The sequence below is a fragment of the Oncorhynchus mykiss genome, chromosome 24 (assembly GCF_057628025.1).
Source record: "Oncorhynchus mykiss isolate SJ-2025 chromosome 24, ASM5762802v1, whole genome shotgun sequence".
NCBI classification, from domain to species: Eukaryota; Metazoa; Chordata; class Actinopteri; order Salmoniformes; family Salmonidae; genus Oncorhynchus; species Oncorhynchus mykiss.
In genome coordinates, this window is record NC_143045.1 from 7,426,421 (window position 1) to 7,451,056 (window position 24,636).

A 24,636-nucleotide genomic window follows, 5' to 3' on the forward strand; every position below is an offset into this window, starting at 1 on the left:
GTCTAAAATAAAATGTCTATCTATATCTGTGTCCCGTTACTACACTCTTAGAAAAAAAAATTCTATCTAGAACCTAAAAGGGTTCTTCGGCTGTCCCCATAGGTGAACCCTTTGATTAACCCTTTTTTCCAGGTAGAACCCTTTTGGGTTCCATGTAGAACCCGTTCCACGGAGGGTTCTACATGGAACCCAAAAGAGTTCTACCTGGGACCAAAAAGGGTGCTCCTATGGGGACAGCCAGAGAACCCTTTTGGAACCCTTTTTTTTCTAAGAGTGTACAACGATATAAACACAATACTTAATGTACACTATCTACATGAAATATATAACAAGGCATGTTTTTGTAGTCTCGTATCTAATGTAATTATCATACAAGAGATTAAATGATGAATGTATACTACCTATTATAACTTCAAAACATGTATTATCGCAATTTTATATTTCACAGTAATATTTCAGTATATGCTTCAAAGGGCAGCTACTTTTAAAAGTGCAGTCATCCCACCTGTGCAACAAGTCTTCCATTATTCCACTATTTTTTCCTCCAGCAATCCAACATGAGAGTATAGCCTGAGGGTTGAACTGTAGGCCTCAGCATGTTCTATCTTTTCTTTCACTGCTTGGGAAATGTCAACATACGATCCAACAGGATGCAGTGTTGCATCCAGGATGCAGCTCTCATTTACATAGTACATCTTCAAGGGATGAGCCAGGAGCCACCCGTCCCTCTCGTTTTATCTGTCACATCTACAGGTGAATGCCAAAATAAAGGAAACACTTCAGTCAACGAGGGATACAAAAGTATATTGAAAAGCAGGCACTTCCACACAGGTGTGGTTCCTGAGTTAAATAAGCAATTAACATCCCTTCATGCTTAGGGTTATGTATCATAAATTTGGTCCGGACATTATTTTGGCCTCCATGGCTATGCCCCAATGGGATGATAATGCACCCAACCTCAGGGCACGAGTGGTCACTGAATGGTCTGAAACCGATGTAAACCATATGCCATGGCCGTCTCAGTCACCAGATCGCGACCAAATTGAACACTTATGGGAGATTCTGGAGAGGCGACTGCGACAGCGTTTTCCACCACCATCAACAAAACACCAATGTATGTCATTTCTTTGGGAAGAATGTTGTTGCATCCCTCCAAAAGAGTTCCAGAGACTTGTAGAATATATGCCGACCTGCATTAAAGCTATTCTGGCCCAACTACCTATTTAGAGACTCTATGTTGGTGTTTCCTTTATTTTGGCAGTTACCTGTACATACGACTAGAGAAAAACACAGCCAGGCCATAAGTATCCGACATTAACCGCCTTCTATGACAGCTTTTAACTTCCCAAATGATGAATGATGGCTGACAAGCCAGGAAATCCAAAGTGCATTAAGCAACAATTTAATTGAGGGGGCAAATAATAGTTCATTTAGATACGTGGTCTGGATGAACAATACATCTGTTCTATCGGTGTCCTTGTCGTATATCCACCCATGTTCCCTAACAATCAACCAGCTCGCCGGAAGCCATTATTAACGTGTTCTTTCTGTCAGCGCACAGAACATCCAAAAAGTGTTGCATTGTGTTTTCCCCCTGTGCGCTCCTGACAAGAGCACAAATTGCTGTCACCTGTTCCTGTGCCTTAGGCGAAACGTTAAACAAGAGAAACGACAGTGGAGTTGCTCTTGAGGAGGACATTTTGAGATACTTTGCAAAACTAGACCCTCTGGGTTAAACTGGATTGAGTCAAAATAATGGACTTGCTATTTCATCTTACTTCAGCGACATGACTGTAGTTGGTTGAATTGGCAAAAATGTCTCAAATTGTGGCTAACGTTTTTGTCTCATTATGCTGTTGTCAAAAGTGAACTGATTCTGATCATCAATAGTGGTCTGTTCATACAACTATCTGAGAAGTGTTTGAATGGGGTTATCATGGTTCACAACAGAGTACAAGACAAATCACAGCTAATAGACGGGGGGTGACATTTTGTCCCAGGTTAGTCATAACTGGGCAGGACTCTGTCCCTTGTTCCCAATGCACCTTTGTGTAGCTGTGGCTACCATATCAGCTAAATACTGGCCTATCTTATCAAACCAACTGCACCATGTTGTGTGGAAGGTGACGAACGGCCATAGATTCCTATTAAAAGATTCAGGCCAGTGTGTGTGTGTGTGTGTGTGTGTGTGTGTGTGTGTGTGTGTGTGTGTGGTGTGTGTGTGGGATCTACGGTCAGCTTCAAAGGCTCCCTCAGTGCGACGTGACACTGGAGAATGGTTTTGCACCCCTACGTGACAACTCCGGAAACACAGGGCAGTGTTGAGCAAGAAGGCTGTGGAAGGCTGTCCTACTGTCAATGGAATGCTGGTCTCTACTAAAACTCAACATAAAGTTCTCCTCTGCCTGGATGACTCCTTCTTGTAAAAAGTGAATAACATGCCGTTATAACCTATCCATGAACGACACAGACAATGACAAAGAGCTCAGTTGACTGATACATAACACGAATGATACTTTTTAAAGAACCAAAGAGCCACATCACAAAGACAATCACTGGTCACTTGAAGGACTGTCGTTTCTAAGAAAAACATCTATTTATGCTGCACTGATGTATGTATCATCTTATTCTCAATTCCATCCTTTCTGGAATTTGTCCAACCAATAGAAACTCAAGCAAATTCAAATGTTCGACTAAAGTCTAGGTTTATCGTAAGTCGGAATAGTCTGTTCTGTTGAGTGTCTTATCTTACAGTACATTACCTATCTTCAGTATCATTATACGTAGGCTATTTGCCACTTTAATATGGTGTGATGTGTAATCATTGTAAAATACTTTCCATGTATGCAAATGTTAAGGTTTACTGTAATTAAGTCTTGCCGTGGTGTTTCCATCATCCCAAAGTTGGTTTGGTGTTTCTAGCATGAATGGTTAAGAAAGCAGTGGCACTTTGAATATCTAGCTCTCATGGTCACCCTTGACTCCCATGTTAATTATGCACATATTTAATGGTTGTCATTTCTAAATTATAAATAATATTTAAAAAAAAATCTGAACAGAAGCAACATCATTTACACTAGACTCAATGTTTTGAAGTTGCAAATCTAATATAATAATATGAATTCATGAAGTGATTCTATCTTCCTGAAGTTGTCTTGGTGTTTCTAGCCTGAATGGTTAGTATCATTTTTAACGTCTACATCTCATTGACTCCCATGTTATTAATTGGGCAAAACACAATCCAATACACAACCAAAACACAACCAAAACAAACTGCAAAGACATCTCACAAGCTTGATGCAGTCATTGTGTGCAATGAATACGGGACCAAATACTAAACGTGCACTAAAGCGCTTTCATTTCTATCTTGTAAAACAGATAAGTATGAAAATACCTTCAAATAAAAGCTGACATACTGTACTGTCACCTAACACGAAACAGTTCTATCTCAAATCTAAAATGCTGAAATATAGAGCCGAATTTAAAAAAAAAAAGTTTGCTTCACTGTCCAAATACATAGAGGGGAAGTTCATGAGTTAGGAGTATTTGCAGTAAAACTAGGATATCCTGAAACAGCAGGACAAAACAGACTGCAGTTCGAGCGTTTTTAATGACTAGAATTATACGTTTTGTTCAAATGTGAAGGCACCCAATCCCAATTAAAACACTGTGAGATGATTCACTGGCCATCACAGTAAAGTAGTGTCTAGAAGCCTGGCCCAGTTTGTGTTGGGGCCAGAGGGCCAGCGTGAGTTCAACACTGTTTAGTCTAACCCACCCAAAAGTCACATACAAGAGTCATTTGGTAGGGAGCTGTTTCAACAACCCTATACAATTCAGCTGAACCTGTCCATCCTGCAGCAAGACCTACATCACAGAGCCTCTGTGTTACCATCCAATTGTAAATATAAACAAAATGAACATGGAAATGACATATAAGGATTTTGTCAAATAACATATACACCCATTTCATCAAGTCTATAGATAATTTCATGTATATATTTATTTCAACGGAACAGGCAACAATCGTGTTTCTCCCCCAAAGTTTAGCTTTTTAATAAGAAAAACATGAATAGTTCCAATCACAACATTCAAACCATAAACAACAACCTGACAATATATACAATATATAAGTCTGAAAAGCAAAATTGTTTAAATAGTATTTTTGAAACTAAAATACAAGAAATAAAAAAAAAACAGCATTTCTGACCTGAAACTCATGGTTTATCTTTGAAAAAGTGTTCCTTCAGTGAAAATTCAGTTATCGGTCCTCCATTATCAAAACATCTTGAAAGGCACTTTGAGGATGAGGGTTGCGACATAAAGCTCAATGTTGCATTGACATTGTTACAGTGATCCAATTCTAGTTTGCCATTTGCAGTTAAAAAAAAAAAGGGGGGGGGGTTATTATATACCATTGTTGTAACACACACTGGGCCTCCCCAGCTGTGTAAAATGGTGGGAAATCTCGTGCAAAGTACTGTATGTAAATGGTCCTATTAGTGCATTTCCATTCAACTCCTATCTTAGTGACGGACATACCATAGCTCCTCTCCCTCCTAACCCTTGGTATGTTGTGTAATATAATGTGAAGCAATTCCAAAATATCCTATGCCATGAAGAGCTGGGGAACAGCAGGCTCTCATTATTGATAATAAAAGGGGGGTCTCTGAAAATGTTTTAAAAAACAGACAAACAAAGCTGAAATGAGATTTACCACAGTTTCGTCCATTTTTAAACAGACGCCATCTTTTTTCTTTAAAAGGATACCTGGTAAAATAATACAAGAAATGGCTCTCTTATCAGTAAAAACAACAGCCTTCCACCACTTGTAAAAATTAACCATGGCAGCTACATTTGTGTTTATGGATGGGTATTTGAAGAGATTAAAACAGCATATTAAAAATGGGAATGAAGCAATATGTTGTAAAACACAACAAGAATTCCCTGTAATGCAGTAACAACTGCCTCGAAGCAGTAACCTGAACCTTTTCTCACTCCCACAATCCCTCAAATTGTTTCATGTCACATTTGTTTTGTAACTTGTCAATACAGCACTGTACAAGATATATTAATTTTCTTCCCTTCATAAATAAATGCACAACTCCTTTCCCCCGCTCCATCTATTTACAATGTGTACAACCCAAGTAGTCCTGCTTGTCTGTTGAACAAACCAAAACCCAGTTTGAAGTAGTCTAAAAAAAGAGAAAAGCAAACAAAATGGCAAAGGGGAGACATGACTTCTGTGTGAATTTATGAATGTATCAGTTTTAAAGACCTTCTGATGAATAGGTGTCAATCCAGCACTGGGTTTTACCTTTGTCTTCGACTTCATGTAACTGCAGGGTTCCCCTTTTGAAGTGTGTATCAGCACTGCTAAATGTTCTTTGGTCTCTATTGAGTAGCCCTTCAATGGCAGCCATCTTACATTTTGGGATTTCAAGGCTGCTAAAAGTCCTTGTCAGCACCACTTGGCTGTGGTCCAGAAGGCCTCCATGTTAGGAGGCATTGAGGACCGACCGGCTGTAGAGGGTTTGGTAGTAGGCCCCAGAGTCCATGGCCGAGGGTCCCGCGCTGTCGTAGATCTGCTTGGCTGCTATCGGAGAGGAGGAGGCGTAGCAATTGTAGGCCATCACCTGGTCCTGGTACGTCTTCAGATCCATCTTCTGCTCATTAGACATGAGGTTGGTGATGGAGAAGGGGTGATTGAAGTTGTAGTGGGGATCCATGGCCTTGAGAGGGTCATTCTGCAGGTCCAGATTATGCATGGCGCTGGGAAGGAGGTGGGGGCTGCCTCCCATGATCTGGGAGTGGAGGAGAGGGACGGAGGGGGAGATGGAGGAGGGCACGGAGGAGGGGATTTCCACCGGGGTGCTCTGGACGTGGGACTGGGGCTGTGGGGCGCAGTCCAGCTGGACCATGCTCCTCTGCTGCTGCTCCTCTGAGGTGGAACCAGGGTGGGAGTTGTCAGAGTGGGCAGAGTCAGCCCCCTCCGAGCCCCCCGCTGGGCTGTGCTCCTCCATCAGGCTGTCTCCATGGCCCCCCTTCCCCGAGCCTCCCTCCTGGGCCTTGCCAGACTTCTTCGCAGCCTTCTCTTGATCGATCTTGAAGCGCTTCTGGCGGCGCAGGTAGCAGCCGTTCTCAAACATGTTGCCTGAGTTGGGGTGCAGGGCCCAGTAGGAGCCCTTGCCGGGCTTGTCGGGCGAGCGGGCCACCTTAACGAAGCAGTCGTTGAAGGACAGCGAGTGGCGGATGGAGTTCTGCCAGCGCTGTTGGTTCTCGCGGTAGTAGGGGAACAGGTCCATGATCCACTGGTAGATCTCGTTGAGGGTGAGCATCTTGCTGCCGGATTGCTGGATGGCCATGGTGATGAGGGAGATATAGGAGTATGGTGGCTTGGCGTGGGTCAGTGAGCGGCGGTATGGCTTGGGCACCTCCTTGGCCCGGTTGAGGGAGGTGGGAGAGGGGTAGTTCAACTGGCTCATGGGCTGGCCCATGTTCTGATAGTGGGAGAGGGAGCCCAGGGAAGGGGCTGGGGAGCCCAGCTGGGAGAGAGAGTTGGGGTTGAGGGATGAAGTCACCGGGGACATGTTCATATGGTTGGCCCCTCCGCCCATGGAGGCCAGTTGACTGTTGAGCCCAGAGCTGCCATAGCCCATGTTCATGGTGGCTGGAGAACAAGCTGGGTTCAGGTTGATATAGCTGTTGATGGTGCTCATTGAGCTCATTGAATTCATGACACTGGGAGAGGAATACATCTGAAAACAAAACAGAAAAGAGTTGATTTAGTCATTTGGAAACAAAAAAATATAGATATATAGGTTTAGACAACAGATAATGTAATTGAATTTTTGTGTCCAAAAGCCTGTACTAATGGAAAGCATAAACGGACAATGATAGAACTGCTGAGAAAGGGATATTGATTTCACATAGCATTGATAAACCTGAAAACGGGGAGAGAAAAAAAATACGACTCAAAATAATAAACTGAAAATGCGCGTCCTGGATTCGTTCCCTTTCATTTCGTAGCTTTCCTACTACTAAGTACTACAAAACCACAGCAAATAAAACAAACTTTTAATGAAACGTTCCAAAATATCTGACCATAGGCTATCGGTGATATAATACGCGTAAAAAAAGGATCACAGAGCCGTAAAATACACAATCATCTAAGTAACCTAATATTTATTTGAGAGCATATAATGTTGATTAAAGACAGGATTTCAGTTGCCTTTCATTTAATCATGAATTTCTTGAGGAAATGTATAGCTTATTTAAACTTTCGGAGGTAGCCAACGTTAACAAAATGAACTGCTAATTTAATTTCCGAGATGCGTTAACATTCACAATTTGCATATTTAAATAGTTTGGCCAATACGTGTTAGTAAACAGACTAGGGAATTGCAAAAAAAAAAAGAAAAGATGATAGATTTGATGTAAACAGACTTCTAAATGTCACATTTACAATTTCAACAGGTCACACAATAGACAAATTGAGCCAAATTATATCACATCAGTGTTGTATGATGAATTGTAAAATTCTAACATTACTATATTAAAGATACGAAATTGCAGCCACACGTGAAAAATATAAAAATGAAGCCAGTTGTGTTCGTAAAATACTGAGCTTTCGATTCAATGACTTAATTTTAAGAAACTCTAGAATAGACTTTAAATAAACATATATCCAGCATCCACACACACATAGCCCATATGGTAAACTTATATATAAAAAATGTTTTTACCTCACTGGCTTCGCTGTAGAAGGCATTCCACTCTGGCAGTTCATGAGACTCCATCTTCACCGAGCTCAACATCCCAAATACAACTTTTTATAGTAAGAAACTATATTTGAGCGAATGAGAATGCAAATCCCTGTTTGAGTTTATAATAGCTTTGAGTCTGCTCAAAATTCAGGACACCGGCAAAAAATAGTACAATTTAAATCCAAAGATAACGAAAGAGTTCCACTGACTAGATAGAAGGCTAGAATAAAAAAAATAAAAAACAATGCTTCTTCGGTCTATGAGTAGGTCTTCAGTTAAATGTCAATATTTATTCGTTGATTTATCAATCATCCATCGTTTCATAATCAAGAGTAACAGGTTATTTATATTAAGCTGACGTTCTCTTTGGGGAACGCTAGATCCGTATGAAGTCCGCAGAATGCTCCGGTGCAACCCCCGATCCGTGTGAGTCAATGTGCTATGGGCAAGTACAGTAAAAGTTGGACGTGCCTTCTTAAAAACGCAGGTAAGGTCCCGCCCCATAAGGGCATTTGAATATCGTCCAAGGCTATTTGAATATCGTAAAAAGACCTCTCTTGCCCCCTGGTGAGGGTGTATATTGGCCCGGGACAGACACATCCATCTCAATTGCAGCATGCATCCTCCACTTCTTGACGACAAACTGCTGCTTAAACCTCACTGGATGTGTCTGATTGTAGGCTATTTTCATAATTTATTTTACACCACAATTATAAAATCAAAACTAAATGTATGGCTTTCAATTATTAGAATAAGAATTTATAAAGTATTGCTTCAAGCTGAGTCGTCTTCTGAGTCGCCAATTGAAGTCAATCTGTAGCTCAATGGAAATTAAATAATTTTATTTGTCTCTCATTTTAATACACTTGACCATTGAAAAGATCAGCTCAATAGGTCAAGATCTGAAATGAAGACGACAACTCAAAGGATTATTCCAGGCCTGGATGAGGTCTTGATGTAGTCAGAGGGTATAACCTTCTCACGGGTTAACTTCATCAGTGGGAGGTCTGATTAGGGGAGCCCGAGGTGAATGACCAGTGGGAGAGCTGTTAATACCCCCGACTAACATTTCTCTGGAGCTCTATCGGCTATATGGAGAATGATTAGTTGCTGGGGAAATTGACTTCTCAGAAGCACTTTGGTCCCCAACTCCCGTAGCCTATGCTCTTCCTCGTTGTAGGCCTGCACAGTTTAAGTCCAATTGAACATTACAATGAACGAAACATTGAATTATTTATGTGCAATACAGGCTGTTGTCTGCAATAAGAGGGTTACATTTGAAGGTAAAATGAAGTGATGAAAATATTGGCAAACCAAAATAACGAAAAACAATAAATAATGTAGCCCTAATCCAATGTGTGTAGGCCTATCCTTGGCCTGATTCAGAATACACATCTCGTTGTCAGGCGCAGACAGTAAAATCTAAATGTCAATGCATTTCCTAATTGCCAATGAACGGAGCTGTAATTGATGCGCATAGGTGGTCGACAGGATTAGCTGAGAAAAGTGCTAAGGAAACACGCAGGAAGGACACGTCGTGTTTAGCGCAATAGGCAGAAATAGCTTACTCCGGGACACTTTGGTTTAAAAAAATAATTGAATGTATAAAAAACAACACAATTAATCAATAGTTTTAATACAACCGAATTCGTTCATTAATAAATATTTTTGATTCAACATTAAGATCATGAGGACTAAGGAATGCATGATCTCTATTAGGCCTATTGGTCTTAACACTTCCAACGATTTGCGCCCGTTTGCAAAATGTTGTCAGGTCGATTAACACATTCAATGAGATCAATCAAACGTATTTATAAAGCCCTTTTTACATCAGCCGATGTCACATGGCGGTCTGTAATGATAGTAATTAAGCTATACAGAACAATTATTTCCTGACCAAGTACATGATTAAAGTCGGCTATAAGAAACAAGTTTGAGCACTGCTTTGAACAAGTATATTTAGGCATGGGCCAACATTTTATTTAATTGTTTCCCAAGGCCAAATAAATAGCTAGGCTATATTGTTTTGAATCGAAGGCCAGCTATTTCGATAGATATAGATAACCCGTCCAATGATTCTACTACATTGTGGAGAGCTTTGGAGGAAGATGCTGTGCGGGCTGTACTGCATTTGAGTAATGAGTAGACAGAACTACTTCCTCATTAATACTTTGACTTTACACGGTCTATTCCCCCAACACACATCCCTACATCCTCCTGCAGGTCGGCCGCTTCTAATGCCAATGTGACAGTAGATCGTTCATTAACACCTCAATAATTAGCTAACAATAGCTTTAATGAGTTGACATTAATAGAGGAAGACAGAGATTTCAATATGCTTTCTAGTGGGGGGAAGTTCCAAATCAAATCAAATCAAATTTTATTTGTCACATACACATGGTTAGCAGATGTTAATGCAAGTGTAGCGAAATGCTTGTGCTTCAAGTTCCGACAATGCAGTAATAACCAACAAGTAATCTAACTAACAATTCCAAAACTACTGTCTTGTACACAGTGTAAGGGGATAAAGAATATGTACATAAGGATATATGAATGAATGAGTGATGTACAGAGCAGCATAGGCAAGATACAGTAGATGGTATCAAGTACAGTATATACATATGAGATGAGTATGTAAACAAAGTGGCATAGTTAAAGTGGCTAGTGATACATGTATTACATAAGGATACAGTCGATGATATAGAGTACAGTATATACGTATGCACATGAGATGAATAATGTAGGGTAAGTAACATTATATAAGGTAGCATTGTTTAAAGTGGCTAGTGATATATTTACATAATTTCCCATCAATTCCCATTATTAAAGTGGCTGGAGTTGAGTCAGTGTCAGTGTGTTGGCAGCAGCCACTCAATGTTAGTGGTGGCTGTTTAACAGTCTGATGGCCTTGAGATAGAAGCTGTTTTTCAGTCTCTCGGTCCCAGCTTTGATGCACCTGTACTGACCTCGCCTTCTGGATGATAGCGGGGTGAACAGGCAGTGGCTCGGGTGGTTGATGTCCTTGATGATCTTTATGGCCTTCCTGTGACATCGGGTGGTGTAGGTGTCCTGGAGGGCAGGTAGTTGCGTTGTGCAGACCTCACTACCCTCTGGAGAGCCTTACGGTTGAGGGCGGAGCAGTTGCCGTACCAGGCGGTGATACAGCCCCGCCAGGATGCTCTCGATGTGCATCTGTAGAAGTTTGTGAGTGCTTTTGGTGACAAGCCGAATTTCTTCAGCCTCCTGAGGTTGAAGAGGCGCTGCTGCGCCTTCTTCACAATGCTGTCTGTGTGAGTGGACCAATTCAGTTTGTCTGTGATGTGTATGCCGAGTAACTTAAAACTTGCTACCCTCTCCACTACTGTTCCATCGATGTGGATAGGGGGGTGTTCCCTCTGCTGTTTCCTGAAGTCCACAATCATCTCCTTAGTTTTGTTGACGTTGAGTGTGAGGTTATTTTCCTGACACCACACTCCGAGGGCCCTCACCTCCTCCCTGTAGGCCGTCTCGTCGTTGTTGGTAATCAAGCCTACCACTGTTGTGTCGTCCGCAAACTTGATGATTGAGTTGGAGGCGTGCGTGGCCACGCAGTCGTGGGTGAACAGGGAGTACAGGAGAGGGCTCAGAACGCACCCTTGTGGGGCCCCAGTGTTGAGGATCAGCGGGGAGGAGATGTTGTTGCCTACCCTCACCACCTGGGGGCGGCCCGTCATGAAGTCCAGTACCCAGTTGCACAGGGCGGGGTCAGGGTCAAGGGTCTCGAGCTTGATGACGAGCTTGGAGGGTACTATGGTGTTGAATGCCGAGCTGTAGTCAATGAACAGCATTCTCACATAGGTATTCCTCTTGTCCAGATGGGTTAGGGCAGTGTGCAGTGTGGTTGAGATTGCATCGTCTGCGGACCTATTTGGGCGGTAAGCAAATTGGAGTGGGTCTAGGGTGTCAGGTAGGGTGGAGGTGATATGGTCCTTGACTAGTCTCTCAAAGCACTTCATGATGACGGAAGTGAGTGCTACGGGGCGGTAGTCGTTTAGCTCAGTTACCTTAGCTTTCTTGGGAACAGCAACAATGGTGGCCCTCTTGAAGCATGTGGGAACAGAAGACTGGTATAGGGATTGATTGAATATGTCCGTAAACACACCGGCCAGCTGGTCTGCGCATGCTCTGAGGGCGCGGCTGGGGATGCCGTCTGGGCCTGCAGCCTTGCGAGGGTTAACACGTTTAAATGTCTTACTCACCTCGGCTGCAGTGAAGGAGAGACCGCATGTTTTCGTTGCAGGCCGTGTCAGTGGCACTGTATTGTCCTCAAAGCGGGCAAAAAAGTTATTTAGTCTGCCTGGGAGCAGGACATCCTGGTCCGTGACTGGGCTGGATTTCTTCCTGTAGTCCGTGATTGACTGTAGACCCTGCCACATGCCTCTTGTGTCTGAGCCGTTGAATTGAGATTCTACTTTGTCTCTGTACTGACGCTTAGCTTGTTTGATAGCCTTGCGGAGGGAATAGCTGCACTGTTTGTATTCGGTCATGTTACCAGACACCTTGCCCTGATTAAAAGCAGTGGTTCGCGCTTTCAGTTTCACGCGAATGCTGCCATCAATCCACGGTTTCTGGTTAGGGGATGTTTTAATCGTTGCTATGGGAACGACATCTTCAACGCACGTTCTAATGAACTCGCACACCGAATCAGCGTATTCGTCAATGTTGTTGTCTGACGCAATACGAAACATGTCCCAGTCCACATGATGGAAGCAGTCTTGGAGTGTGGAGTCAGCTTGGACGGACCAGCGTTGGACAGACCTCAGCGTGGGAGCCTCTTGTTTTAGTTTCTGTCTGTAGGCAGGGATCAACAAAATGGAGTCGTGGTTAGCTTTTCCGAAAGGGGGGCGGGGCAGGGCCTTATATGCATCGCGGAAGTTAGAGTAACAATGATCCAAGGTCTTTCCACCCCTGGTTGCGCAATCGATATGCTGATAAAATTTAGGGAGTCTTGTTCTCAGATTAGCCTTGTTAAAATACCCAGCAACAATGAATGCAGCCTCCGGATAAATGGTTTCCAGTTTGCAAAGAATCAAATAAAGTTCGTTCAGAGCCATCGATGTGTCTGCTTGGGGGGGGGGGGGGGGATATATACGGCTGTGATTATAATCGAAGAGAATTCTCTTGGTAGATAATGCGGTCTACATTTGATTGTGAGGAATTCTAAATCAGGTGAACAGAAGGATTTGAGTTCCTGTATGTTTCTTTCATCACACCATGTCACGTTAGCCATAAGGCATACGCCCCCGCCCCTCTTCTTACCAGAAAGATGTTTGTTTCTGTCTGCGCGATGCGTGGAGAAACCCGTTGGCTGCACCGCCTCGGATAGTGTCTCTCCAGTGAGCCACGTTTCCGTGAAGCAAAGAACGTTACAGTCTCCGATGTCCCTCTGGAATGCTACCCTTGCTCGGATTTCATCAACCTTGTTGTCAAGAGACTGGACATTGGCAAGAAGAATGCTAGGGAGTGGTGCACGGTGTGCCCGTCTCCGGAGTCCGACCAGAAGACCGCCTCGTTTCCCTCTTTTTCGGAGTCGTTTTTTTGGGTCGCTGCATGGGATCCGCTCCGTTGTCCTGTTTGTAAGGCAGAGCACAGGATCCGCGTCGCGAAAAACATATTCTTCGTCGTACTGATGGTGAGTTGACGCTGATCTTATATTCAGTAGTTCTTCTCGACTGTATGTAATGAAACCTAAGATGACCTGGGGTACTAATGTAAGAAATAACACGTAAAAAAACAAAAAACTGCATAGTTTCCTAGGAACGCGAAGCGAGGCGGCCATCTCTGTCGGCGCCGGAAGTTATGACTTGAGATTCGCCCTCTACAATATCTTGGTATGCGGCGTTTTTCAATTAGGGTAACCTTTATGTGGGTGGGTTTTAAGAAGTGTAGGCCGACAGTAAAATACATTGAGAAACAAAGGTTCTGTCATGTAATGATGGGAACCTATTATCTAAGTGAAATTATGGCTGATGTCAAATATGACGCCATCTAATTGATAAACCGGTAACTGTGCCATTTCCCTCCAATATAAGGAAATCTAAACATTGGAAAATGAAGTGCCCTCCTGGTAGACTACAAGAAAAGTGGGCAGTAGTTCACAAAACATTTTTAAAGTCAAGATCTGCACAGGTTAAAGTCCGCCATCTACTGGACATAGCAAGACAATGAACATCGAGCGTACCTTTGCAACACAGTATAAAACCGTGGCAGTATTTATATTTTCATTTTATTTAAGCTTCAAATTTGTCGTCAATTACGTAGAAGCTTCATGAAAAATAACAAATCAAAAGTGACATTTACACCCAATGAAGAAAAACAATATATACAGTACCAGTCAAAAGTTGACACACCTACTCATTAAAGGGTTTCTCTTTATTTAAAAAAAACTATTTTCTAAATTGTAGAATAATAGTGAAGACATCAAAACTATGAACACATGGAATCATGTAGTAACCAAAAAAAGTGTTAAACAAATAAATGTAAAAAAATGGAGATTTTTCAAAGTAGCTACCCTTTGCCTTGACAGCTTTGCACACTCTTGGCATTCTCTCAACCAGCTGTATGAGGTAGTCACCTGGAATGCTTTTCCAACAGTCTTGGAGTTCCCACATATGCTGAGCACTTGTTAGCTGCTTCCTTCACGCTGCAGTCCAACTCATACCAAACCATCTCAATTGGGTTAAGGTTGGGTGAAAACCAGGTAATCTGATGCAGCCCTCCATCACTCTCCTTCTTGGTCAAATAGCCCTTACACAGCCTGGAGGTGTGTTTTGGGTCATTGTCCTGTTTAAAAACAAATGATAGTCCCACTAAGCGCAAACCAGATGGGATGGCGTATCACTGCAGAATGCTCTGGTAGCCATGCTAGCTAAGTGTGCCTAGAATTCTAAATAAATCACAGACAGTGTCACCAGCAAAGCACCCCCACACCATCTCACCTCCTCCTCCATGCTTCACAGTGGGAACCACACATGCAGAGATCATCTGTTCAACTACTCTGCGTCTCACAAAGACATGGCGGTTGGAACCAAAAATTGCAAATTTAGACCAAAGGATAGATTTACACCGGTCGAATGTCCATTGCTCGTGTTTCTTGGCCCTAGCAAGTCTTGAGCAGCAATTTGACCATGAAGGCCTGATTCACCCAGTCTCCTCTGAACAGTTGATGTTGAGAGGATGGTAACTCTAATGAACTTATCCTCACAACACAACTGATAGGCTCAAACACATTAAGAATTAAAGAAATTCCACAAATTAACTTAACAAGGCACACCTGTTAATTGAAATGCATTCCAAGAGATTACCCCATGAAGCTGAATGAAAGAATGCCAAGTGTGCAAAGCTGTCAAGGCAAAGGGTGACTACTTTGAAGAATCTCAAATATATTTTGATTTGTTTAACACTTTTTTGGTTACTACATGATTCCATGTGTTATTTCATAGTTTTGATGTCTTCACTATTAGTCTACAATGTAGAAAATAGTCAAATAAAGGAAAACCATGAACGAGAAGGTCTGTCCAAACCTTTGACTAGTACTGTATATGAAATGAAATTGAAAGTTGCATGAACAATTAAAAAGGGACACCCAGTCCTATAGCCGACATTCAGGGTTTTATTTTATTTAACTAGACAAGTCAGTTAAGAACAAATTCTCATTTACAATGACAGCCTAGGAACAGTGCGTTAACTGCCTCGTTCAGTGGCAGAACGACAGATTTTTTACCTTGTCAGTTCAGGGATTCGATCTAGCAACCTGCAGTGACTGGCCCAACGCTCTAACCACTAGGCTACCTGCCGCCCAGAGTAGGTTTCCATTCAAGGATTTATTTTTATTTTTTAAATAACAAAAAAATAAGGGCAGAAATAGGCTAGTGTCAAGTAGAAATAGAGTTGGAATATACAAGCTTTAACCTTTAACCCTGTGTTGAGATAAGCAACTCAACAGGAGTCCATGGCAGACAGGACCATAATAATAGAAAGGCAAGACAATCAATCCAAGACAATCTTTACTAATTTAGGGGCCAAATACAAAATACTCCTATTTTGTATGATTATTATTATTTTATTTTTTTACAAGTGCTTTCAGACAGAGGAAACCATTAAATGCACATTTTCAAAATGTATTTTTTAATTTAGCTAGGCAAGTCAGTTATGAACAAATTCTTATTTACAATGACGGCCTACCTCGGGCCAACACTGGGCCAATTGTGCGCTGCCCTATGGGACTACCAATCACTTGAGGATGAACATAGTGCTTTTGTAGGAAATTCATTTTTTGTTGTGAGGGCTACATTTGACTTACTGTAATTTTAGATAACTAAGAGGCCTAATTTTAGTACTACATACACTTTCAGATACAGCTACTAGTGTACAGTATACATTCATGCCAATGTGATCAGCAATGGCTTGATGTCTTGTCCTCATTCCATTTCATATTCACACATGCACATGGTAAGGTATTGATTGGCACCAGCTTTGCAAATTGATAATTCAATTAATATATAACATTTTGGTGACGAACATAAAAGGTTAAGGAAAACCTGACAGAGAAGTATTTTGATATACATGTATATATTATCTTTTAAACAATTCAAAGAGTTAAGTTCATTGGTAAAACAGAGCATAAAACAGGGATTTTATAGAGCTTTTTAAAAAATAATCAAGAGGATCACGTGAAAAACTTGAATCTCAGTCAATATAGAAAAAAAACCTTTGACTTTACATAGAGTAAATTCCTTTAAATTAAACATCATAAAAGTACACAATATTCGTTTAATCTCTACACCCTCTACAACTTCAGTTAACAGATCACCTATAACTATCCTAACAAGAACCATTTCACCCACTATTTCCCTGGCACATATTGAAATAATAAAGTCATTTAACACTCAAATAGTAAGATTACAGAAAGTCTACAACCCCCTTGAACTTTTTTTTCACATTTTGTTACATTACAAAGTTGGATTCACTTTTTTTTTTTCAACAATCTACACAAAATACTGTAATATAATGTCAAAGTACATTATTTAAAAAAATGTTAAGACTAATTAAAAATCAAACACTAATATACCTTGATTGGTTAAGTATTCACCCCCCTGAGTCAATACATGTTAGAATCACCTTTGGCAGCGATTATGAGTCTCTTGAGTAAGTCTCAAAAGAGCTTTGCACACATGTATTGTGGAATATTTGCCCATTATTCTTTTCAAAATTCTTCCAAGCTCTGTCAAGGTGTTTGGGATCATGGCTAGATAGCCATTTTCAAGTCTTGCCATAGATTTTCAAGCAGATTTAAGTCAAAACTGCAAATTGGCCACTCAGGAACATTCACTGTCTTCTTGGTTAACAACTCCAGTTTAGATTTGACTTTGTGTTGTAGGTTATTGTCCTTCTGAAAGGTGAATTTCTCTCCCAGTGTCTGGTGTACAAGCAGACTGAAGCAGGTTTTCCTCAAGATTTTGCCTGTGCTCAGCTCCATCCCGTTTCTTTTCATCCTGAAAACCTCCCCAGTCTTTGCCTACGTCAAGCTTCTGAACTAATTTAGACTCGCCTAAATAAAGGAGGTGAATAATTACGCAACATTGAATAACAGTGAATCATTTCTTTTGTTATTTCATTTGTAAAACATTTTAAAAATGTTATTTTCACTTTGACATTACGGAGTATTTTGTGTTGATCCATTTTTACAATGAAATCTATTTCAATCCTACTTTGTAACACAACAAAATGTGAGGAAAGTTCAAGGGGGATGTAGAATTTCTATAGGCACTGTAAATCTACTTTACCATGAATCTATCTTTGGTTTCTACGCACGTGTATAGGCTACACAAGCAGTATCGTATCAAAACTATAGATTGCACATCTATTACCATCGAGAGAGATGGTCTTACATTCAGTATAAAATAGAGAGGTATCCATCCCACTTCTTACATGCTGGATAAAGCATCTTTGTTGGGCACTGTGAAAGCCATCTTATTGTATCGCGTAGCACTGAAAGTCCCCGTTTCTGTCTTATAAATCGATGGCGACATACATTAACTGCTGGTTTGAGGTTTCAGCAAAGAGCAAACAATTAGCTCCGTGACAGTAAAAAGTCAGTTTTACGTAAAGGGCAAATGTGACGCAAAACAAACTCCCAAAAAACAGTCACAAGAGGAACAGTCCAAGTCTATACGTTGCTGGAAGGTTTAGGGAAGTCATCAGTCTTTTTCAATGCCACTCAGAGATCTATTAGAAAGATGTTCCACGAAACAGAAAACAGACCTAAAATCAACTATAAACAGGACAGATGTATTTTATTTAACCTTTATTTAACTAGGCAAGTCAGTTAAGAACAAATTCTTATTTTACAATGGCGGCCTACCCTGGCCAAACCCAGACGACGCTGGGCCAATTGTGCGCCACCCTATGGGACTCCCAATCGGCCGGTTGTGATACAGCCTGGAATCGAACCAGGGTTTGTAGTGACGCCTCTAGCACTGAGATGCAGTGCCTTAGACCGCTGCGCCACTCAGAAGCCCTAGATGAAGTGCATACTTCCCAAAGATGGTCCACTGGTTTATAAAGTCAGTGACAAATACTAATAAGTTGATGTTTGAGGGACAAAGGGGTGAATTAGGTATTAGAGGTGAGCAAGGGCTGGGGGTATGGTCACCCTCCATCCAACCAGACAGTGGTGTGGTAGTGTAAGGCCTGCCCCATGGAGGTAGAGGTGTATGATGATTGGCTGCGAGGTGGGGAGAACCTGGTGGATTATCATGTTGGTTAGCTGTGAGGTGGGGAAAACCTGGTGGATTGCCGTGGTGATTGGCTGTGAGGTGGGGAAAACCTGGTGGATTGCCGTGGTGATTGGCTGTGGGGTGGGGAAACCTGGTGGATTGCCGTGGTGATTGGCTGTGGGGTGGGGAAACCTGGTGGATTGTCGTGGTGATTGGCTGTGAAGTGGCGAGAAACTGTTGAGATTGTCGTTATCTGCAGGCACCAGGCTGCTGCTCCACTCAAGCGTCAACAGCCTTCTGTCCAGACAGACATCACATAAACAAACAGATTAACCATATTCGGTGACAATTATACTACATATCATATATTATACTCTATCATAAAGCACGTCACAAACACTAAATTAGCCGATGGCCTAGCTACATAGAGAATACTTTGGCCTAAAGACTGATTCCAAGACAACAAATTCAAAGGAAATCAAGATGTAGTGAAATTGCATCTTACAGTCAGGTGTCCCAGAGGATTTAGGGGTCGCGCTCCTTCTTCACCTTGACGTCTCCAGCTAGGATGGTAGTGACCTCTCCCTGCATGAAGGCCCAGGGCACGTTGGAGCCTACCAGGGGACACCTCTCTCCACTGGGGCAAAACATCTCGCTGCCGGCCCCCTGGCTCCGGATAAAGTCTCTGGTGCAAGGGAAGCAGAATTTATGGGTCGCAACAGACGGGCACTGGACAAAGTGAGTATCCTCCAAGCGCTCGTGGCAGATGGTGCAGCAGAGAGGGGGACCAGAGGAGCCGGAGGGGTCCCCTGCTCCCTGGTCCGAGGCCCCAGCCAGGGGGAGAGCTGCTGTGGTGGCCCCTGTAGAGTTGCTAGCTCCCTGGGGTTCCCCGTTCCTGGAGGCCAGGTGGCGCTGCTGCCCTGCAGGGCAGACTGCCATGGGGCTGCTGCTGCTTTGTCTCACTGCCAAGGAGGAGTGGCCCAGGCCTCCACCACCACTACTGCTGCTGCTAGGGGCTTCTCTGGGTGACTGGCCAGCGGCTGCACCCGCGTTGTCAGCCACGCTCATCAGTGCTGTGATGGGGGAGGGGTCGCTGCTGTGGGAGTGGGAGGCCGAGCCCTCCTGGTGAGGAGGTGGCTGGCTAGTGCTGGGTAGGGAGGAGGCAGCTAGGTGGATAGCCATGCCCGGGTACATCCCCATGGGCCAGTGCTGCCGGAGCTGTTCCTCTGTGGTCACTACCTCTCCACCCTGGAGCTCTGGGGAAGCCTTCCTCCGGCGCAGGCGGGCTGGTGGTGCCGAGCGGGCCATGTGACACAGCGCTGTGGGCAGCATGGAGCAGCTGGTGTCCAGGTAGGGCTGGGGGAGAACGTCAGGGCCGGGGATGTCCTTAAAGGCCCGTACCGAATCACTCAGTAGCTCAGAGAGCAGTCGCCAGTCCCCCGCGCCATGCCTTTTCTCGTACTCCACATACTTCAGGCCCAAGTTGATCACCTTGTTCCCAGAGTCTTTCTGGCTGTCGTGGAACATCTGCTTGACCAGCGCCGCCAAGCTGGAGAACATATACCCCGAGCCGCACGGGTACTCTGCAAAGATTTTCAGCTCAAAGTCCAGCGTCAGCTTGGCATCGAAGGCAAAGATCCGCCCCACCAGGCTGTGGTCCTTCTTGAAGCGCACGTTGAAGGGGGTGCAGCCGGAGAGGGTGAGTAGGGCCCCTCGTACAGCCTTGGGTCGGCCGGCCCAGTCATCTGCTCGGTTCCGTACACTCTCTGACAGCTCGGCCAGAGCCTCTGCGTTCCTCTGCTTCTCCCTCAGCTCCTTCTCAAACTCTGGGCTCAGGAAGGAGGCCACACCCATGCCCATGCTCAGCTGCCTCTTGGTGATCTCGTTCAGCATGGGGGCAGAGAGGGTGAGGGGGGTTCCCCCGACTCTGGTATTTAAACCGGGCACAGCTGCTAGCAACCCGTGCGGAGCCCCCACGAGGCCTTGTGTCATTAAATTGGGTGGAACGGTACACACCATGGGTCGTCTGGCGTTGTTAGGGCTCTGTCCACTGACATCTTGTTGTGGGACCCCGTCATCGATTCTGTGCAGACCGTTGGGGAGCCGTGCTGGGGCTCCGTAGTCCCCTCTACCCCTTTCAAAGCGTTCAGGAGGTGGCCTACCACCCTCCATAGGTCCATCTCTTCCACCTGGGCCATGTTTGGTGGGCTGTGGACCCGGGGACCTGTCACCCTGCATACCATGAGTTATTTTCAAATGCCTGGCCGTCTCTATGAGGAATTCAATACGGTCTGCCCCTTCATAATTCACACAGCCTCGGCAGACAGTCTCGCTAAAGTCCCAGATCATAGCCCATGGCATCTTAGGCAAATCGCAAAGGTAACAGCACCACTGTCGCCTTGAAGACGACTGGGAGGAGGACATATTTGATAGGCCCTCTTATCTTTCTGGCTTTCTGAGGTCCTGGTTAAACAGATTTAGCTTTCAATAGTTCAGGAACAATCGCCGCTTCTGTTACTTCTCAAATAACCCCCAAAATATATACGATACACTTTTTTTGTAATAAACACACAAAAAATAGTGTTTACCCCCTTTCGGTCGCCTGCGCCCATGAAGTGTTTCTACTAGAAGACTGTGTTTGCTGGAACTTACACAACTCCATGATAATGATGCATTCTGGGATTTATTGTTTTCGTTCTGCGAGGGCCTTCGTGAGTACGTGCCTCGTGAATAGCATCAGTTGCGTCTAAAATGCGAATATAGACTGCACACAGACCAATGTTTACGAAAAGTTATCATATGGATATTAATAAACACTGTATGTAAAATAATATATATTTACAAAGGAACCGACATGCGCAACTCACGCAGACTAGATCCTCGCGAACCGAGCTAGCTAGTGTATCCAGGTCAAAGGTTACTTTTTTTTAACAACACATGTTCTTGCACCCATGCGCATTTAGTTGGACTAAGTTACATTTCACATTTTAGCAGTACACAGAGGTCATGTCAAACGATGTATCTTCGTCAAGTGATGAGGCAAGTGACACCGAGGAGGTTCCGCAAAAACGGAGGAAGCAGGGTAAGTTTTTTCTAGCTTAAAAACGTTAGCTAGCTATCTAGCTAATGTTAGCCACTACAATCAAGTCCATCAAAGCTGTCTGCCAGGTATCTAGTAAATCCTGTTAGGAATCAAAATTAGGGATGCTGCAATGGGCAGACAGCATTGTGTATTATATGGCGAATTCCAAAACAAACACACAGATTACGTTCACTTCGCTAGCTAGCTAGCTATCTAGCTAATAACAATAACTATGTTTAACCCTTCAGCTTCAAGGTATCAGTGTCCAGCTGATTTTGTGGCATTTGCCCACAAACCCTGTGCCAGTACCCTCATCGAAAGGGTTTGTGAGGACAACACAGAATTATGGCTCATCAAAGCTCCCAGCAGTTTCAACCCGGACAGGTAGGCTATCCTTCTTTCCATTTATATGAATTATCATAGAAGTGTCATGATTCACTTCTAATAACAGACAGAGATATCTAACAAAGTCCTCAGAATTTCTCGGTCAGTTATTAGAAGTGAGACACCATCCACTCCCATTGCTTTACACCCACATGGTCTATATCTGGTGTGCGTAACCTCTTAACACACTGTAATCTCTCTTTCCCCCACAGTTTCAGCAGTCTGAAGATGCCTCTGTCTGGGCTGCAGACCATGCAGGCCCCTGCCCAGCAGTCGTGTAGTGGTGGGAACAACAGGCAGATCTACAGCGTGCTGGGTGGGCCCTCTGGTGCTGCGGACCTCCATCTCCTCACCAGTCACCCCCAGACGCTCGACTTGGTGGTCTGTGCCCCGGCCTTCAGCGGGCTCCTCAACATCTGTGAGAGCTACGGTGACTGCAGCACCAACCAGACCCCCATTGCCATCCCAGCCACCCCAGCCCCCACTGTGCCCCCGGGGCTCCGCCAGCGCTTCCAGCCTTTCGGAAGCAGGACCCCCACCCTCTCCAGACTGATGGAGGATACACCGGATACTCCGCTGCCGTCTACACCAGAGACGCCTCTCAGGGTCACACTGGACCCGGGGGAGGAGAGGAAGAGCAAGAAGAAAAAGAAGAAAGACAAACTTATAAAGACTGAGGAGATGGAGGAGGGGGTCAGGGTGAAGCAGGAGCTGCTAGAGATGACTCACAGCCCAGAGGAGCCATATAAACTTCCTGGGCAGGAAACTGAGCTCTCAGAAGAGAAGAGGAAGAAGAAGAAGAAAAAGAAGGATAAGGACAGGGGAGATGTGGAGGACACTGTATATTCATCTTTTAATGTAATTAAAAAAGAGGTGGAAGTTAAAGTTGAACCAATGGACAGTTCCTATGGTGAAGTTGAAGATTCTGGAAAAAGGAAGAAAAAGGTGAAGAAAAACAGGCATGATGATGACTAGTCTGTTGTTTTTTTGTGGTAATCTGGCTTTGTGAAGTTATAATTATAATAATAGTATCATTCAATTAAGCAGTTCAACAAATAATTATTATGCTACTGTACTGTCATTTGGATTTTGGGGGGGAAATTTGATCATCTAATAAAGCCGAGACGATAACACATACTGGAGTGTACAAACTTGTGCCTCTATTCACACGAAACAAAAATATAAACGCAACATGTAAAGTGTTGGTTTCATGATCTGAAATAAAATATCCCTGAAATTTTCCATACTCACAAAAAGTGTATTTCTCTCATTCTGTGCACAACTTTGTTTACATCCCTGTTAGTGAGCGTTTCACCTTTGTCCAGATAATCCATCCACCTGACAGGTATGGCATATCAAGAAGCTGATTAAACAGCATGATCATTACATGGGTGCACCTTGTGCTGGGGACAATAAAAAGCCACTCTAAAATGTGCTGTTTTGTCACACAACACAATGCAAGTATTGAGGGAGTGTGCAATTGACATGATAACTGTGGGAATTGAATGTTAATTTCTCTACCATAACCTGCCTTCAACATTGTTTTAGAGAATTTGGCAGTACGTCCAACCGGCCTCACCATGTGTTACCATGCCAGCCCAGGACCTCCACATCTGGATTCTTCACATGCGGGATCATCTAAGACAAGCCACTCGGACAGCTGATGAAACTGGGTTTGCACAACCGAAAAATTTTGGCACAAACTGTCATAAACCGTCTCAGGGAAGCTCATCTGCTTGCTCGTCGTCCTCACTAGGGTCTTGACATAACTGTAGTTAGGAGTTATAACCGACTTCAATGGGCAAATGCTCACTTTCAATGGCCGCTGGAGAAGTGTGCCCTTCACGGATGATTCACTGTTTCGACTGTACCGGGCAGATGGCTTGTATGGCGTTATGTGGGCAAGCGGTTTGCTGATGTCAACGTTGTGAACAGAGTGCCCCATAGTGGCGGTGGGGTTATGGTATGGGAAGGTGTAAATTAAGGAAGATGAACACAGTTGCCTTTTATCAATGGCAATTTGAATGCACAGAGATACCGTGACTAGATCCTGAGGCCCATTGTCGTGGCATTCATCCGCCGCCATCACCTCATGTTTCAATATGATATTGCATGTTGCAAGGGTATGTACACAATTCCTGGAAGCTGAAAATGTCCCAGTTCTTCCTTGGCCTATATACTCACCAGGCATGTCACCCATTAAGCATGTTTGGGATGCTCTGGATCAACATGTACAACAGCGTGCTCCAGTTCACGCCAATATCCAGCTACTTCGCACAGCCATTAAATAGGAGTGGGACAACATTCCACAGGCCACAATTAACCGCCTGATCAACTCTATGCGAAGAAGATGTGTCGCTCTGCATGAGGCAAATGTTGGTCACACCAGATACTGACTGGTTTTCTGATCCACGCCCCTACCTTTTGTTTTAAGTTATCTGTTACCAACAGATGCATATCTGTATTCCCAGTCATATGAAATACATAGATTAGGGCCTAAGGAATTTATTTAAATTCACTGATTTCCTTATATGAACTGTAACTCAGTCAAATCTTTAAAATTGTTGAATGTTGCGTTTCTATCTTTGTTCAGTGTAGTTAATTTATCCTCAATGCTACCATTAACTATTGATTCTGCTGCAGTCCT

General features: G+C 43.5%; 3 protein-coding genes across 4 annotated transcripts; 1 reads left to right on the forward strand and 2 right to left on the reverse strand.

Annotated features, from left to right (window-relative positions):
• Nucleotides 1-3,985: 3,985 nt before the first annotated feature.
• On the reverse strand, nt 3,986-8,224 carry LOC110503598 (forkhead box protein A1). The gene is made up of 2 exons (XM_021582011.3): nt 7,746-8,224; nt 3,986-6,758 (listed from the first exon to the last, which is right to left on the reverse strand). Exons 1-2 carry the CDS (start codon nt 7,815-7,817, stop codon nt 5,499-5,501), a joined length of 1,332 nt encoding a protein of 443 aa, XP_021437686.2. The 5' UTR covers nt 7,818-8,224; the 3' UTR covers nt 3,986-5,498.
• A 7,177-nt stretch (nt 8,225-15,401) lies between these two features.
• Nucleotides 15,402-21,188, reverse strand: LOC110503599 (interferon regulatory factor 2-binding protein 1). 2 transcript variants are annotated; one of them, XM_021582012.3, is made up of 2 exons: nt 19,029-21,188; nt 15,402-18,820 (listed from the first exon to the last, which is right to left on the reverse strand). In XM_021582012.3, the coding sequence occupies exon 1, from the start codon at nt 20,945-20,947 to the stop codon at nt 19,049-19,051; it is 1,899 nt and encodes a 632-aa protein (XP_021437687.2). In that variant the 5' UTR covers nt 20,948-21,188; the 3' UTR covers nt 15,402-18,820; nt 19,029-19,048. The 2 variants fall into 2 exon arrangements, with proteins under 2 accessions (XP_021437687.2, XP_021437689.2); XM_021582014.3 differs by having other exon boundaries at nt 15,402-18,817; nt 19,029-21,157.
• Nucleotides 20,834-23,245, forward strand: LOC110503600 (uncharacterized). The gene is made up of 3 exons (XM_021582015.3): nt 20,834-21,605; nt 21,854-21,989; nt 22,202-23,245. Exons 1-3 carry the CDS (start codon nt 21,530-21,532, stop codon nt 22,962-22,964), a joined length of 975 nt encoding a protein of 324 aa, XP_021437690.1. The 5' UTR covers nt 20,834-21,529; the 3' UTR covers nt 22,965-23,245.
• The last annotated feature ends 1,391 nt before the right edge of the window (nt 23,246-24,636 follow it).